Below are 17,526 nucleotides of genomic sequence, written 5' to 3'. Positions count from 1 at the left end.
GCTGCTGGAGGGGTTAAAGGTCAGCCCTGCGTCCTCTGTTCCTGCCTTCGTCCTGCTCCTCCTCATCTACGTCTTCATCATGGTGTCTAACGTGGGCCTGGTGCTGCTGATCTCCACGGAGCGGAGCCTCCACCAGCCCATGTACCTGCTCTTCTGCAACATGAGCATCAACGACGCGTTCGGAGCCACGATCATCATCCCTCATGTTCTCCGAGATATTTTCATCTCAAACTCCGAGCGCTACATTCGCTACGTGGACTGCGTGGTCCAGGCGTTCTGCGTCCACCTGTACGGCAGCACCTCCCACACCGTGCTCATGATCATGGCCTTCGACCGCTACGTGGCCATCTGCAACCCCCTGCGTTACGCCGCCATCATGACCAACAAGATGGTGGTGAAGCTGTCGGTGGCGGCGTGGGGAACGGCTCTGGTATTGGTGGCGATCCTCCTGGGCCTCACCGTCCGCCTGACGCGCTGCCGTCGGGTTATATCCAACCTGTTCTGCGACAACGCCTCCTTGTTCAAACTGTCGTGTGACAGCGTCTTCATCAACCAGGTGTACGGCCTCGGCTACACCGTGGTCCTGCTGGGCTCGTCCATCTGCAGCGTCACGCTCACCTACCTGAAGATCGCCGCCGTGTGCGTGCGCAGCAAGAACAAGGTGCTGAACAGCAAGGCTCTGCAGACCTGCACCTCCCACCTGACCGTGTACGTCCTCCTGCTGCTGTCGGCCTTCATCATCGTCATCCTGCACCGCTTCCCCCGGCTGTCCGACCACAGGAAGGTGGCGGCCATAGTGGGCGAAGTGGCTCTGCCCGCTCTGAACGCCGTTATCTACGGGCTGCAGATGAAAGAGGTCAGACAGCGAGTCACTAATGTGTTCCACTGTAAACAAACCCATTCACTGTCCAATCACAAGCATGAGCAGCGTTTACACTGATGAAAATAACACGCTAATATTCAGTAAATGTTCATCACTGGAAATATTTATATAACTATACATGTTCAAAACTGTAAATATTTGTATTACTGTAAATATTTAAACCTGTTCATATTTATATAACTGTATATATTCATATCTGTAAATATTCATAAATTGACATATTCATAAATTGACATTTATAAAATTGTAAATATAAATATACATATTAATTTCTGTAAATATTTATATAACTGTACATATTCATTATCTTTATATTTTGTCTTTGTTATTTAACATTTAGACCAATAAAGACAAGGTTATAATTATTGTGTAAATTTGTAAAATAAGAGTACATTTTAATTTGCATGTTGTACATCACGTGCACCATATTTGATGAACTTGAGACAACGTGCACGTGACCAAAGCTGATTGGAGGAAAGTTGATAAACCTCATGTTCAGAAGTGATGACGTCACGACGCTGCTGTCGACTAATAAGACGAGAGCGTCGGTCCAGCTGTGGTGAGAGAGGAGGACGTTCGACAGGTAAACACAGACCTGCACGTCTCCACAGCTGTGGGGACGATGCATTACCTAACCCCTTAATCTAACCTTAACTAGAGCATCTAAATAACTAACCTAACGCTAACCCCTTAATCTAACCTTAACTAGAGCATCTAAATAACTAACCTAACGCTAACCCCTTAATCTAACCTTAACTAGAGCATCTAAATAACTAACCTAATGCTAACCCCTTAATCTAACCTTAACTAGAGCATCTAAATAACTAACCTAACGCTAACCCCTTAATCTAACCTTAACTAGAGCATCTAAATAACTAACCTAACGCTAACCCCTTAATCTAACAAGTCTTAACCCTCAAACAAACCTTTGGATTTGTGGGGACCAGACAAAACGTCCTCACAAAGATGGTATTGAACCAAAATCGGCCTCATATCTATAGACACACACACACACACACACACACACACACACGCACACACACACACACACAGCTTTGTGTTAAAGGTTGAAATGTAAAAATCGTGTGTTTCTCTTTTGATTTGTTAAATTTCTGTCGCTTCATGAGGTTTAATTCAGTGAAACAGTTTGATGTGAAAATGTCTGAACATTAAAGCTCAAATCTTATTTCACTGAGTCGATGTTAAATCTAAAGTGTAAAATGTTATTCTTGTATTTTCATCAACCAGAAACGTTTTAAATATATATAATAAAAGTTGTGATGTTTTTCATTTCATGTCTTTGTTATAAACGTGATTCATATAAACTCACCTGCTGAGGTTGTGTTTTATTTGTCTCGTTTCAAAGTGAAATAACAAGATCTTGACTTTATATTTATCATATGATTGTTTTTATTTTATTTTATTGTAGATATTGTATATATATATATATATATATATATATATATATATATATGTATATATATGTGTGTGTGTGTCATGTATTGTGTGTAATTATATATATAGATGTATATAAAAGCAGAAAAGTAAAATATTAGATTATATTCATGATAGTAAAAATATACCATTTTATATAATATAACGTACATCATAATAATATTGAACTAGTTATTTCTGTGTCAATACTTGTTTAAGTCTATTTGTCCAAAGAGCACAATCCAACCAGGTTACAAAATAAAAAAACATATTTTTATGTACAAAAACGTTTCGCCTGATGATTTTCAATTGAGTTAAATAGTTTTTTTTAAATAATAAAACACTAAAATATGTTAATAAACCGGATTAGAACATAAATAAATGTTGTATAATCACAGTTTGTCTCATATCTGAACAAAGAGCAACGTCCTCTGAGTGAAACTCAAACCTTCAACAGGGAAAAGGAAGCGTCGCAGCGAGAATCCAGGAAGTGAAACATGAGAAAGAACGAAGGATGGAAGTTGTGACGGATGAAGTGATAACAACGATGGAGGTGTAGTTAGGAACAGCAGGTTTTACATGTTATGACTTATAGTGTTTATCTAAATCACCCAGTTACGATCATCGTGGATCAGCTGCCACCACAACAAACTATTTACATCTGATAATCAATCAAAGTCTCAGTAGGAATCAAGCAATCTGTTTTTTTCTATTTGTTTGTTGAACAGGTTCATTATTTAGTATTTTAGGATTAAAATCCATAAAATCTTGATTCTTTAAAAACTCGACAGAATCATTTGTCATGAGGGTAAAACTTGAATTTAAGGTTTCTGATCTGTATTTGTTCTCAGGTGTTGATTGACAGCTGATCATGATCGTTCCTCTGCAGGATGAACAACGTCAGCGTGGATCTTCTGCTGCTGGAGGGGTTAAAGGTCAGCCCTGCGTCCTCTGTTCCTGCCTTCGTCCTGCTCCTCCTCATCTACGTCTTCATCATGGTGTCTAACGTGGGCCTGGTGCTGCTGATCTCCACGGAGCGGAGCCTCCACCAGCCCATGTACCTGCTCTTCTGCAACATGAGCATCAACGACGCGTTCGGAGCCACCGTGGTCATCCCTCGTCTGCTGAGCGACGTCTTCCTCCCGGGTTCGGACCGATACATTTCTTACGTGGACTGTGTGGTTCAGGCGTTCTGCGCTCACCTCCACGCGAGCACCTCCCACACCGTGCTCATGATCATGGCCTTCGACCGCTACATGGCGATCTGCGACCCCCTGCGTTACGCCGCCATCATGACCAACAAGATGCTGGTGAATTTGTCGGTGTCAGCGTGGACAGTTGCTCTCCTCCTGGTGGCCGTGCTCGTGGGCCTCAGCGTCCGTCTGTCGCGCTGCAGGTGGATCATATTCAACCCGTTCTGTGACAACGCCTCCTTGTTCAAACTCTCGTGTGAAAGTGTCCTCGTCAACAACATCTACGGCCTCGGCTACACCGTGGTCCTGCTGGGCTCGTCCCTCGGCAGCGTCACGCTCACCTACCTGAGGATCGCCATGGTGTGTCTGAGCAGCAGGAACAAGGTGCTGAACGGCCGGGCGCTGCAGACCTGCGCCACCCACCTCGCCGTCTACATCATCATGTTTGTGTCCGGCGCCGTCATCATCGTCCTCCATCGTTTCCCCGACCTGTCCGACCACAGGAAGCTGGCCTCCATCATGTTACACGTGGTTCCTCCCGCCATGAACGCCGTCATCTACGGACTGCAGATCAAAACGGTCCGAGAGAAAATCAGCATCCTGTTCAGCAGGAAGTGAAGTGACTGATTCCACTGAAAATGTTTTCTAATAATTCTGCTGCTGATATTTGTCATTAAAACTAAGTTTGACCTCCATGTTTGTGAAATGATTAAAAGTCAACTTTATTCAAACTGAACCGTTCACTGTGTTATGTAATAACATCATAACACACACACTCTCTCACACACACACACACACACACACACACACACTCTCTCACACACACACACACACACACACATGAAGTGATGAACGTCCTCAGGGTGTCAGATCGTCCGCTGACGTCACGACCTCTAGACGCTGCATCGTGTTATAAGATGTGAGTCAGTCCAGGTCTGATGTGACTGGAGGAGGTTCAACACAGGTAAACACACACACACACACACACTCGCAGACACACACACAGACACAGTGATAACAGATGTGTGATGTGATGAATAAACGTTACGTTGTGTAACATGAGTTTTTAAATGTTTCTCTGAGACTGAAACACAAGTTTATCAGGACGTCGTGAAGCCACAAACTGGTTTAATTCTGTGGTGATTTGACCTTTGACCTGATGCACAGACTCATTTATGTTTCACTGGAATAAGAGTGCATGTTCACGTGCACTCTTATGAAGCTGCAGTTCAACTTGTCTCATTTCATATACACATTTGTTAATTTAAAGCTGGTTTGATATGAAATCAGGATTTATCTCCATGTGATGCAACACACACACACACACAGACAGACACACACACACACGCACACACAGACACACACACAGACACACACACACAGACACACACAGACACACACACACACAGACACACACACACACAGACACACACACACACAGAGACAGACACACACACACACGCACACACACAGACACACACAGACACACACACACACAGACACACACAGACACACACACACACAGACACACACACACACAGAGACAGACACACACACAGACACACACACAGACACACACACACAGACACACACAGACACACACACACACAGACACACACACACACAGACACACACACACACACACACACAAACACACACACAGACAGACACACACACTGTTACTGTTTAACTCTAATTTAATAAAAAGAAAAAGTCAAACATTTGATTCTTGTTTTCAACACATTGATAAAATAAATCATCAATATGAGCTGTGATGTTTTTCTCTGTTTGAAACTCACTAACATTTATCAACAATTGTGTGGGTGTGTGTGTGTGTGTGTGTGTGTGTGTGTGTGTGTGTGTGTGTGTGTGTGTGAGAGTGTGTGTCTGTGTGTGCGTGTCTGTGTGTGTGTCTGTGTGTGCGTGTGTGTGTGTCTGTGTCTGTGTGTGCGTGTGTGTCTCTGTGTGTTGGTGGGGGGGGGTGTGAATGTCTTTACAACCTAAAAAAACAAAATTTACCTGTAACACAAAAATGAAGTTTGAAGTCTTTTATCTACTTTAGCAGTTGAGTCGTTACAAATACATTTAACGAAGTGAATAAATATTTTTAAGTTGTTTCGGTGTAAAACTTGAATTTAAGGTTTCTGATCTGTATTTGTTCTCAGGTGTTGATTGACAGCTGATCATGATCGTTCCTCTGCAGGATGAACAACGTCAGCGTGGATCTTCTGCTGCTGGAGGGGTTAAAGGTCAGCCCTGCGTCCTCTGTTCCTGCCTTCGTCCTGCTCCTCCTCATCTACGTCTTCATCATGGTGTCTAACGTGGGCCTGGTGCTGCTGATCTCCACGGAGCGGAGCCTCCACCAGCCCATGTACCTGCTCTTCTGCAACATGAGCATCAACGACGCGTTCGGAGCCACCGTGGTCATCCCTCGCCTGCTGAGCGACGTCTTCACTCCCATGACTCAGCGCTACATCCGGTACTATGAGTGCGTTCTTCAGGCCTTCTGCGCTCACTTCCATGGAGGCACCTCCCACACGGTGCTGATCATCATGGCCTTCGACCGCTACGTGGCCATCTGCAACCCCCTGCGTTACGCCGCCATCATGACCAACAAGATGGTGGTGAAGCTGTCTGTGGCGGCGTGGGCAGCAGCCTTCTGTCTGATTGCGATCCTCGTGGGCCTCAGCGTCCGACTGTCGCGCTGCAGGCGAATGATAAACAACCCGTTCTGTGACAACGCCTCCTTGTTCAAACTGTCCTGTGAGAACGTTTTCATCAACCACATCTATGGCCTCGGCAGCGCCATGGCCACGATGGCGTGCTCCCTCGGCAGCGTCACGCTCACCTACCTGAGGATCGCCATGGTGTGTCTGAGCAGCAGGAACAAGGTGCTGAACGGCCGGGCGCTGCAGACCTGCGCCACCCACCTCGCCGTCTACATCATCATGTTTGTGTCCGGCGCCGTCATCATCGTCCTCCATCGTTTCCCCGACCTGTCCGACCACAGGAAGCTGGCCTCCATCATGTTCCACGTGGTTCCTCCCGCCATGAACGCCGTCATCTACGGACTGCAGATCAAAACGGTCCGAGAGAAAATCAGCATCCTGTTCACAAAGAAAAACCACAGACCTCAATGTTAAGAAAATGAAACCCTGCGTCGCTCTGTGGTTTCATCCAAGAAGTGATTGAAGAGCATAATAAATCAAATTGACTCTAATATGAATTATATGAATTACAGTCATAACATAAATAAATAAAACACTAAAGCTTTAGAACGTCTTCAGTCTTCACATGTTCCTGAATTTAAATGAATTTAATTCAAGTAGGAAAACAAGTCTCATGATTTCTGTGACCTTGTTGATTATTATACATTAAAAGATGTGAAAGTATTTTAAAACTTGATACACCAAAGTATCAAAATATGTAAATCTCTCAGGAGAATAAGTTCGCTACATTATATGTTTAATTTAAATTAAATAATATAAAATATATATAAAACTATTTATACAGAAACTGTGTTTTTATTCATTATGAATGAATCTTGTCACTGTTTAAATCTTCATTAATCAGAATCCAGACAGTGTTTCTGTCGCCCCCTGGTGTCTGGCTGCAGTATCGATCATAAACCTCCTCCCTGTTAGCAGATGGGACATGAACCAAACTAAAGAATCAAAGTAGACGTTAAATAAATGTTTGTCAAAGATGTTTCTGATCAGTTTGGTTTTAATTAGTTATTTGATGATATAAAAACAGGCTGAGACATCATGATTGACAGCTGACACTGACTCCTGATTGGTCAGATATGTGTATGGGCGGGGCCTTGACACCACAGCTCCACCATCACTTCTGCTCAGACTCCGACTGTAAATGACGCCATCACCACAAGATGGCAGCGTTTGAATCTGAGATATTTTAGCTTCATTAGAGGAAGTGGAGACGAGTCGTCGTCTTTATTTAAAATCTGTGTTTGGATTTAAAAATCAACAACACACGACTTTTACGTTTATTTGTTTGTAAGTTTCTGCACAGATCAACATGATGAGTCATGTGATGTTTGTGTTACATCATCAGTTCAGTGTTTCCTCTCTTTTATGTCCATGTTTGGTCTCCTCCTCCTGAAGGAAACATCTGGCTCTTCAGCTGCTGAATCATCCACATGTTCATCAGCTGATCTGAGTCTGATGTTAACAGATGTTGACAGATGTTGACAGATGTTAACAGATGTTAACAGAAACCAGATGAGCAGTAAAATCAACTCAAACATTACATTACATTGAGCTGACGCTTTTATCCAGAGCGACTCACAATAAGTGCATCAACCAGGAGGAACAAACCAGAACAACAAGAATCAAGAAAGTACAATTTCTTCAAGAAAGCCAAACTACAAAGTTCTATAAGTAAGTGACATTTAAGTGCTACTAAATTGTTAGTTTAAATGTTTATCCAAGGTATAGTCTGAAGAGGTGTGTCTTCAGTCTGAAGAGACATGTCTTCAGTCTGAAGAGACGTGTCTTCAGTCTGAAGAGGTGTGTCTTCAGTCTGGAGGAAGATGTGTGGACTTTCTGTCCTGATGTCCATGTGGAGCTGGTTCCACCGTTTAGGAGCCAGGACCGGAAACAGTGGTGATGTTGTTGAGTGGCAGCTGTCCCTCGCAGTGAGGGAGCAGCTGATTGGCCGATGCAGAGCGGAGTTAACAAGCTGGGCTGTAACGTTTGACCATGTCCTGGATGTAGACTGGACCTGATCCGGTCACAGCACGGTACCAAGTACTAGTGTTTTGAAATGGATGCGGGCAGCTACTGGTAACCAGTGGAGCTGCTGCTTCCTGGATGAGCTGCAGAGGTCGGAGGGCAGCAGCAGGTAGACCTGCCAGGAGGGGGGGCAGTAGTCTATAGGCATGAGATGACCAGAGCCTGGACCAGAACCTGGACCAGAACCTGCACCAGAACCTGGACCAGAGCCTGGACCAGAACCTGGACCAGAACCTGGACCAGAACCTGCACCACCTTCTGAGAGAGAAGGGGGCGTGTTCTCCTGATGTTGTACAGCATGAATCTACAGGAACGTGATGTTGCAGTAATGTTGGCAGTGAGGGAGAGTTGACTGTCGAGTGTCACACCCAGGTTCCTACAGGTCTGGGGGGGGGCTAACACAGAGTTGTCAAAGGTAATACTCAGGTCGTGGGTGGGGGGAGTTTTTCCCTGGAAGGAAAAGTCTGTCAGTCTTATCAAGGTTAATTTTCAGGTGGTGTGCAGACATCCACTGAGAGATGTCAGGCAGACAGAGATTCCTGCTGCTGCCTGTGTTTCAGATTTGGAGAAAGAGAGGATTAGTTGGGTGTCATCAGCGTAGCTGTGGTAGGAAAAGCCATGTGAGTGAATGACAGAGTCGAGAGAGAAGAGGAGGGGACCCAGGACGGAACCTTGAGGGACCCCAGTAGTGAGAGGACAAGGTTCAGACACAGATCCTCTCCAAGTTACCCAGTAAGTGTGGTCGTTGAGGTAGTATGAGAGCAGGGAGAGAGCAGAGCCTGAGACACCCAGGTCCTGAGGGGGGGGGGGAATAAGGATCTGGTGGTTCACTGGGTCAAATGCAGCAGAGAGGTCTAGAAGGATGAGGACAGAGGAGAGAGAGAGTTAGGGAAACAGCCGGTTGACAGGGAAGTGTTGATAAGATGGGTGAGAAAAGGAAGAAGGTCAGGAGCGATAGACTGGAGAATGTGAGATGGGGTCAAGGGGGCAGGTGGTCGGGGGGGCGGAGGTTACCAAGGTAAGAACTTGATTGGGAGACGGGGGGGTGAAAGAGGAAAGTGAAGGGGATGAAGATGAAGATGATTGAAGTGTAGTTACAGAAGGAGGATTAGAGAATGAGGAGCGTAGGTCATCTATCTTTTTTGTAAAGTACTTGACAAAGTGGCTTGGTAGAAGGGGGGGGGGACTGGGGGGGTCAAGGAGGTTGGAAAAGATGAAGAAGAGTTTTTTGGGGTTTGAGAATGAGGATTGAATTGTAGTTTGGTAAAAAGAGCTTTTGGCTGCAGAACTGGAGACAGAAAGAAAAGAGAGGAGACTGATCAGTGAGCAGCTCGTCAGGGTGTTTAGATCTTCACCATTTCCTTTGTGATGCTCACATAGTGGCTCGGTCGGACAGGAGGACAGGGGAGGAGAGGAGGACCTGTCGTGACGTAAGAGGACAGAGAGAATCAAGAGAGGACAGAGTAGAAAGAAGAATGTCTGACAACATGCTTGATGATGACAGCAACGGTTGCCTGGAGACAAAGTGATGAGCAACACAACAAACTGAAGAACGAGGAGTCAAAGAAGAAGAAGAGTCAGGATATAAAAGACGAGTGTGAGACAAGTCCGACAGGAGGACGTCCTCGTTATCACAGGTAAACAGGACACACTCACACACTCACACACACAGTTTACTTTTCATTTTCATTCAAGACATATCATAGATATATATATATATGTTTTATATATGAAATATTATTAATGTTAATTATAAAAAACATAAGAAACATGAATCAAACTATAAAAAGTAACTTCAAGGTCAAATTTGAGATTTTTGTTTATTTTGTTTCTACAAGATTTTAGTGAATAGTGTAAAGAAAATAAAGAAATCTTCAGTTTTATTATGTAAAGATTTTGTAACATAAAATGTCAGAGTTTTAATATAATAAATGAATTCAAGTAGAAATCTGTTCAAATGGTCACTTGGTTCACTTTGTGCCTTTGATTTGAAACACGTGATGGAGACGTGTTCCTGATTCTGCTCAGAGGAGGTTTGTCAGTTTGATGAAGTGGTTTGTTGTGTTTCTAGTTTTTCTCCTGAGCTTCATGTTTGTGTCAGTTTCTCTTTTATTTCTGAAAAGATTTTATTTCATGTGACAGTTGTGATAAAAACTGAAGAACTTATTATTCACGTGTATTTTGAAGAGTCACATCAGCACTAAACTGTAAAATCCGATTCAACATGTCTCATCTCAGGAGTTCACTTCATTTTATTCGATATTTTATCAGTTTGTCGTTTTCATCACTTCATTTATTCATAGTTTTTAAACATTAGAGTCGAACAAAGAGAAACTTCAGCTGCAGTGAAATCATTGAAACATAATAAATGAAATAAGTGTAAGACTGATTTTCTTCTTCTGTGGTTCACATGTTCCAGGTTCTGAACACATGTGGAAACGCTTTAGTCCATGTTGCTCAGTCAGAGAAAATAAATTACACACATGACGTGAACATGTTCAACTTGACACTTTATTTAAAGATGATTCAACACGTTTGTGCTGCTCAGACTCACTTTGATCTTTTTCTGTTGAACTGATTTGAAATGAGTTTTCTGTTTCTCTCTCGTCATGAACGCCAGCGTCTCCTCAGCATCATGGAGAACCAGACGTTCAGTGCTGATATTATATCCATGGAGGGGTTAAAGGTCAGCCCTGCGTCCTCTGTTCCTGCCTTCGTCCTGCTCCTCCTCATCTACGTCTTCATCATGGTGTCTAACGTGGGCCTGGTGCTGCTGATCTCCACGGAGCGGAGCCTCCACCAGCCCATGTACCTGCTCTTCTGCAACATGAGCATCAACGACGCGTTCGGAGCCACCGTGGTCGTCCCTCGCCTGCTGAGCGACGTCTTCACTCCCATGACTCAGCGCTACATCCGGTACTATGAGTGCGTTCTTCAGGCCTTCGCCAGTCACTTTCATGCAGGCACCTCCCACGCGGTGCTCATGATCATGGCCTTCGACCGCTACGTGGCCATCTGCAACCCCCTGCGTTACGCCGCCATCATGACCAACCGGATGGTGGTGAAGCTGTCGGCTGGGGCCTGGGTGGCGGCCTTCATCTCCGTGGCGATCCTCCTGGGCCTCACCATCCGCCTGACGCGCTGCAGGAGGGTGATAATCAACCCTTTCTGCGATAACGCCTCCTTGTTTAAGCTCTCCTGCCAGAACCTCCTCATCAACCACATCTACGGCCTCGGCAGCGCCGTGGTCATCCTGGGCTCCTCCCTCGGCAGCATCGCGCTCACCTACCTGAGGATCGCCATCATGTGTTTCAGCAGCAAGAACAAGGTGCTGAGCAGCAAAGCGCTGCAGACCTGCGCCACCCACCTGACCGTGTACGTCATCATGTTGGTGGCGTCCTTCACCCCCATGATCATGCACCGGAACCCTCAGTGGGCGGACAGTGGTAAAGTGGCGTCCGTCATGTTTCATGTTGTGCCCACGGCGCTGAACCCCATCATCTACGGACTGAACTGTAAAGAGCTCCGACAGAAGATCGTCAGCGTGTTTTACAGGAGTGAAGTCAAAATATCCCAAGATAAACTTTACAGAAATAACTAAAATACAAAGGAGCTGAATCAGAGTGAAGCTGAACTGAGATCAGTTAAAAACACTCTGAAGTTATTAAAAACCAGAGTTTATCTCCAATATTCAGCAGGAAACTTAGAAATATGAAGAATTCTGAACAGTTTGGTGGATTTGTTACAGCAGCAGCTCTTCAGGGTCAGGAAGCAGAGGATCATGGGTAATATCCACGACACAGTCAACACTTTGATTCACTTTGTTTTCTCTACACAGAGTGAATCCCCATGTGTGGCTGCAGGGGGCGCTGTTCATCACTAACAGAAGGAAGGATTTATGGAGAAGTTTCTAAATTATATTAAATATTTTTGTTACTTAATTTAAATAATGATCATAAACTGAAATTCTGCTCCATTATTATTATTTTGTTATGTTAACATTTTTTCATATTTTGCCTGTGATGTTTATTATTTGTTTTAGTGTTAAACGTCATATTTAAATGATTAATTTCACAAACCACGAGGGAAGAAAGAGTTTTTCACCAACTGTAGGTGATTTCATTTGTTCTAATAAAAGGATTTTTCTGTATAATGTACCTGGAGTTTGATCTTTTTAAATGTTTGAGATACACATACCTGTCCACAGCCGACTAGCTTATTATTAGTATCTTCAGTCATATTATACACATATATTATATATACACTACAGTTCAAAAGTTTGGGGTCACCCAGACAATTTTGTGTTTTCCATGAAAACTCACACTTTTATTAATCAAATGAGTTGCAAAATGAAAAGAAAATATAGTCAAGACATTGACAAGGTTAGAAATAATGATTTTTATTTGAAATATTAATTTTGTTCTTCAAACTTTGCTTTCGTCAAAGAATGCTCCATTTGCAGCAGTTCCAGCATTGCAGACCTTTGGCATTCTAGCTGTTAATGTGTTGAGGTAATCTGTAGAAATGTCACCCCCCCCGCTTCCTGAAGCCCCTCCCACAAGTGGGATTGGCTTGATGGGCACTTCCTGGTACCATACGGTCAAGCTGCTCCCACAGCAGCTCAATGGGGTTGAGATCTGGTGACTGCGCTGGCCACTCCATTACAGACAGCATACCAGCTGCCTGCTTCTTCCCTAAAGAGTTCTTGCATAATGTGGAGGTGTGCTTTGGGTCATTGTCCTGTTGTAGGAGGGAACTGGCTCCAATCAAGCGCTGTCCACAGGGGATGGCATGGCGTTGCAAAATGGAGTGATAGCCTTCCTTATTTAAAATCCCTTTTACCTTGTACAAATCTCCCACTTTACCAGCACCACAGCAGCCCCAGACCATCACATGACCTCCACCATGCAGACAGATGGCGTCAGGCACTCTTCCAGCATCTTCTCACCTGTTCTGCGTCTCACAAATGTTCTTCTGTGTGATCCAAACACCTCATACTTTGATTCGTCTGTCCATAACACTTTTTTCCAATCGTCCTCTGTCCAATGTCTGTGTTCTTTTGCCCATATCAATCTTTTCTTTTTATTGGCCAGTCTCAGATATGGCTTTTTCTTTGCCACTCTGCCTCGAAGGCCAGCATCCCGGAGTCGCCTCTTCACTGTAGACGTTGACACTGGCGTTTTGCGGGTACCATTTAAAGAAGCTGCCAGTTGAGGACCTGTGAGGCGTCTATTTCTCAAACTAGAGACTCTAATATACTTGTCTTCTTGCTGAGTTGTGCACCGGGGCCTCCCACTTCTCTTTCTACTCTGGTTAGAGCCCGTTTGTGCTGTTCTCTGAAGGGAGTAGTACACACCGTTGTAGGAAATTTTCAGTTTCTTCGCAATTTCTCGCATGGAATAGCCTTCATTTCTAAGAACAAGAATAGACTGGCGAGTTTCACATGAAAGTTCTCTTCTTCTGGCCATTTTGAGAGTATAATCGAACCCACACATGTGATGCTCCAGATACTCAACTAGCTCAAAGGAAGGCCAGTTCTATAGCTTCTCTCACCAGCAAAACAGTTTTCAGCTGTGCTAACATCATTGCACAAGGGTTTTCAAGGGTTTTCTAATCATCCATTAGTCTTCTAAGGCGATTAGCAAACACAATGTACCATTAGAACACTGGAGTGATAGTTGCTGGAAATGGGCCTCGATACACCTGTGGAGATGTTTCATTAAAAACCAGACGTTTCCACCTAGAATAGTCATTTACCACATTAACAATGTATAGAGTGTATTTCTGATTAATTTAATGTTATCTTCATTGAAAAAAACAGTGCTTTTCTTTGAAAAACAAGGACATTTCTAAGTGACCCCAAACTTTTGAACGGTAGTGTATATAGTCAACAGTCTATCTATAAAGTGACTGAAAAGGCAGAAGATGCTTGTTTATTCCTGTCCTACATTTCTGTCCATCTAATTAATCCTGTAATTATGATTAATATTAGATATCATTTTTTATTACTGCTCATAATAAACTATTTACTTCAGCTACAATACACCCATTGGACAGTACTAGATGTCAATCACTCTGTGGTATCCCCCCCCCCCCCCAACCCATCCGGTGCTTTATGGTCTGTTTGACTCTAAATGATCATAATTCACTAAATGAACATCAGCTGTTTGAAGAAGACTTGAAACTAGAGACTGAGACAGAAACTCCTGAATGTTTCCTGACGTTATAAAGTGAGAGATACCGTGATGACGAGATACCACCACACAACTCTGAACATCCAACAATGTGAGTATTAATACATATGAACACTACATCACACTGAGGTGTTTCCCCATCATGAGCTTGTTGGTGCTTGATGAGACTCTGAACATGACTTAATGTTTATTATGTGCTGGTAAACCTTTCCCCAGAGAACAGCCACGTTCATAAAACCAGTGAAGCTGGTGTGACTGTAGAGAGGAGGCTGATCTCTTCACTGAGCCGACCCTCCAGGTGACTGCTCCTGTTTCTGTGAATGCTTGACAACAGCTTTCATGTAATTACTGAGGTGACGACTGTGGATTTGTTGTTTTCTGTCGGTTCTTGTTTCATGATTTTTCCCTCGTCTCTCTCCCGCAGCTCCGATGGAAAACTCTTCATACAACAGCCTCACTCTGCAGCTCGAGGGGTTAAAGGTCACCAAGGCCAGCAAGTACCCCGTCTTTATCTGTCTGCTTATCATCTATGTGTTCATATTCGTTGCCAACGTGGGCATCGTGTTGTTGATATGGACGGACAGGAGCCTGCACCAGCCCATGTACCTGCTCTTCTGTAACCTGTCCATCAACGACATCATGGGGAACTCTCTGCTGGTTCCCCGGGTGCTGTCAGACATCCTGGTGCCGCCCTCCGAGCGCCTCATCAGCTACTACGAGTGTGTGCTTCAGGCGTTCACCACTCACATGTTCGGCACCACCTCTCACACGATACTGATGATCATGGCCTTTGACAGATACGTGGCCATCTGTAATCCTCTGCGTTACGCCGCCATCATGACCAACAACATGGTGGTCAAGCTGACCGTGTCTGCCTGGGGCGTGGCCTTTGTTCTGGTGGGGATTCTGCTGGGTTTGACCATAAGACTGAACCGATGCAGGACAATGATCATGAATCCTTACTGTGACAACGCCTCGCTGTTCAAACTCTCCTGTGAGAGTGTGTTTATTAACAATGTCTACGGCCTCACGTTCACCGTGGTCCTGCTCTCAGCTTCTATCGGCAGCATAGTTCTCACCTACGCTAAGATCACAGTCGTGTGTGTGACCAGTAAGAACCAGTCTCTGAACAGTAAGGCCCTGAAGACCTGCAGCACTCACCTGTGTCTGTACCTGATCATGATCTTTAGTGGAATCTCTGTAATTACTCTGCACCGCTTCCCTCAGTACTCTGACTACAGGAAACTCTCCGGCATTTTGTTTCATGTCATCCCTTGCAGCCTCAACCCCGTTATCTATGGAGTGCAGTCCAAAGAGATACGAAGATTCTTGTCAAAATTGTTTGAGCACAGGAATATGTGACAATAATAAAAGCAAAGATTTCCATGTTTAATGTATTAGGTATTGACACACACACACATTTATATATAAATTGAGCTATGACTGTTCTACTGTACAACATAGCTTAGTGGTGACATAATAAGGTCTCTATATCTCCCATAATATAATTCTAATTACAAAGGTAATGAATGTCAACACCTCTCATCATTCCTAACAAACTTTGTTTTCCATGATCTTAAGCTGCAAATAATTCATATTTTCATGTGGTGAAATGTAGTTATGAAAATGTGAAATGCCCCAGACACAAGTGTGTATTCTAAACATATAATAAAAGCTAAATTGTGTTGAAAACATTTATTGTCATCAAGTGATACATGAATATCAAGAACAGGATTTGTTCCAAAGATACAGACACAGTTCGAGATGCAGAAGGAATTATGCAAATTTACTTTGTAAAATAAAAGTTTGAACGATGCACGACCACATTGTTCTCACTTTATTCTGACCTCTTCTTGATGTCACTTATCTTTCGTATTATTTAATGGGGAATTGTTTTCTGATCAATATAATTTGATTTCTATATCCCTATTAAAATACATACATACAATAACATACAGATTTTTCACATTGACCTTTGCAGATCAGCTCCAAAAGTGAATCATCAAGAAACCACCCACGAAATATCCCGACTAAATCTAGTGAAATCCAGTATTGTGGTGTTATTTTGTACAAACAGCGGCTGTGTTTTCGAGCATTGCTGGATACATGTGGGTCACTGCATTTGGAACATTTACACGATTGCACTGGTTTAGCTCTTTTTTCAAAACAGCAACTTACAAACTTTTTATTTGACCTTGTGGTACAAAACATCTCTGTCCTTACTTCTGTGAGAAGCTTGTCTAGAAGGCAAAGTAGAGATCGTAAAACTGAACTGGGACAAAATAACCAATTCACCAACCGTTCTTAAGAACATTTACACACCAAGATTCTGACATGAACGAGTCCTGAAGAAGTTCTTTATTAGTCCCACAATGGGGAAACATTCACCAACAGAATCTACGCACACCGAAGACAACTCTTACTCACACTGACAACTGTAAGACAACCAGTTATTGTGGAGGAGGCTCGGAGAGAACCTCCTCCTGGACCAGAGGACCAATCAGAGCAGCCGAGGGCTGGAAGCTGATTGGTCCTCATGTTCAAAAGGCAGCGGCAGGTGAAAAGGAAAAGATATGTTTCAGTGCACATTCTATTTTTGATGCATGGAGAAAGTGGATGAGCTTTAGGAGCTGTAAGGGATTATGAATGGAATGGGGAACCAACAGCCTGAGGACATTTTCACGTATTGAGAGACTTCAACAGGGCCAATAGGAAGCTGATTGTCCCTCAACACTTTCAACGCATCACTTTCCCGACTGGGGCAACAAACACTGGACCACTGCTACAAACCCCTCCCTCGGCCTGCTGTGGGTAAAGCAGATCCCTGCTCCATCATGTTGCTGAGCACATGCAACATCTCCAACCAGTCTGTGCTCGGTCTGTGCTCGGTCTGTGCTCCTGCGCCCTTCAAGGCATCCATCATTGTTCCAGTGCCAGAAACCAGTGGCCTCCCACCAGCCTGTCACACCGACATCAGTCATCATGAAGGGCTTCCAGCGACCAGTCAAAACCCACACCTGTTGAGCCAACAGGCTAGCGCGCTAACGTTAGCGCCGTCAGCTCACGTT

The 17,526-nt window shown here is 44.0% G+C and overlaps 5 protein-coding genes across 5 annotated transcripts in view; all 5 read left to right on the top strand.

Moving 5' to 3' along the window:
* The window catches only part of LOC117774785 (olfactory receptor 52N5-like), a 972-nt gene extending 32 nt beyond the window's left edge, over positions 1-940 (top strand). The window contains exon 1 of the mRNA XM_034607436.1: positions 1-940. This exon is cut by the window's left edge and continues 32 nt beyond it. Coding sequence (XP_034463327.1) covers positions 1-940 — 940 coding nt within the window.
* Positions 941-3,207: 2,267 nt separating this feature from the next.
* LOC117774702 (olfactory receptor 8G1-like) lies at positions 3,208-4,128 on the top strand. Its single transcript, XM_034607318.1, has one exon. It carries the CDS (start codon positions 3,208-3,210, stop codon positions 4,126-4,128), a length of 921 nt encoding a protein of 306 aa, XP_034463209.1.
* Positions 4,129-5,714: 1,586 nt separating this feature from the next.
* On the top strand, positions 5,715-6,653 carry LOC117774784 (olfactory receptor 52N2-like). Its single transcript, XM_034607435.1, has one exon. It carries the CDS (start codon positions 5,715-5,717, stop codon positions 6,651-6,653), a length of 939 nt encoding a protein of 312 aa, XP_034463326.1.
* A 4,246-nt stretch (positions 6,654-10,899) lies between these two features.
* LOC117774783 (olfactory receptor 2F1-like) lies at positions 10,900-11,865 on the top strand. Its single transcript, XM_034607434.1, has one exon. It carries the CDS (start codon positions 10,900-10,902, stop codon positions 11,863-11,865), a length of 966 nt encoding a protein of 321 aa, XP_034463325.1.
* Positions 11,866-14,887: 3,022 nt separating this feature from the next.
* LOC117774698 (putative olfactory receptor 52P1) lies at positions 14,888-15,820 on the top strand. Its single transcript, XM_034607314.1, has one exon. It carries the CDS (start codon positions 14,888-14,890, stop codon positions 15,818-15,820), a length of 933 nt encoding a protein of 310 aa, XP_034463205.1.
* Positions 15,821-17,526: the final 1,706 nt, after the last annotated feature.

Source organism: Hippoglossus hippoglossus, chromosome 14 (genome assembly GCF_009819705.1).
Source record: "Hippoglossus hippoglossus isolate fHipHip1 chromosome 14, fHipHip1.pri, whole genome shotgun sequence".
Classification (NCBI taxonomy): domain Eukaryota; kingdom Metazoa; phylum Chordata; class Actinopteri; order Pleuronectiformes; family Pleuronectidae; genus Hippoglossus; species Hippoglossus hippoglossus.
This window is presented reverse-complemented; position numbering and strand designations above follow the sequence as displayed.

What these genes read in the sequence shown, in the direction of transcription:
- LOC117774702 (XM_034607318.1), top strand. Translation starts at nt 3,208, where the DNA reads ATGAACAACGTCAGCGTGGATCTTCTGCTGCTGGAGGGGTTAAAGGTC.
- LOC117774784 (XM_034607435.1), top strand. Translation starts at nt 5,715, where the DNA reads ATGAACAACGTCAGCGTGGATCTTCTGCTGCTGGAGGGGTTAAAGGTC.
- LOC117774783 (XM_034607434.1), top strand. Translation starts at nt 10,900, where the DNA reads ATGGAGAACCAGACGTTCAGTGCTGATATTATATCCATGGAGGGGTTA.
- LOC117774698 (XM_034607314.1), top strand. Translation starts at nt 14,888, where the DNA reads ATGGAAAACTCTTCATACAACAGCCTCACTCTGCAGCTCGAGGGGTTA.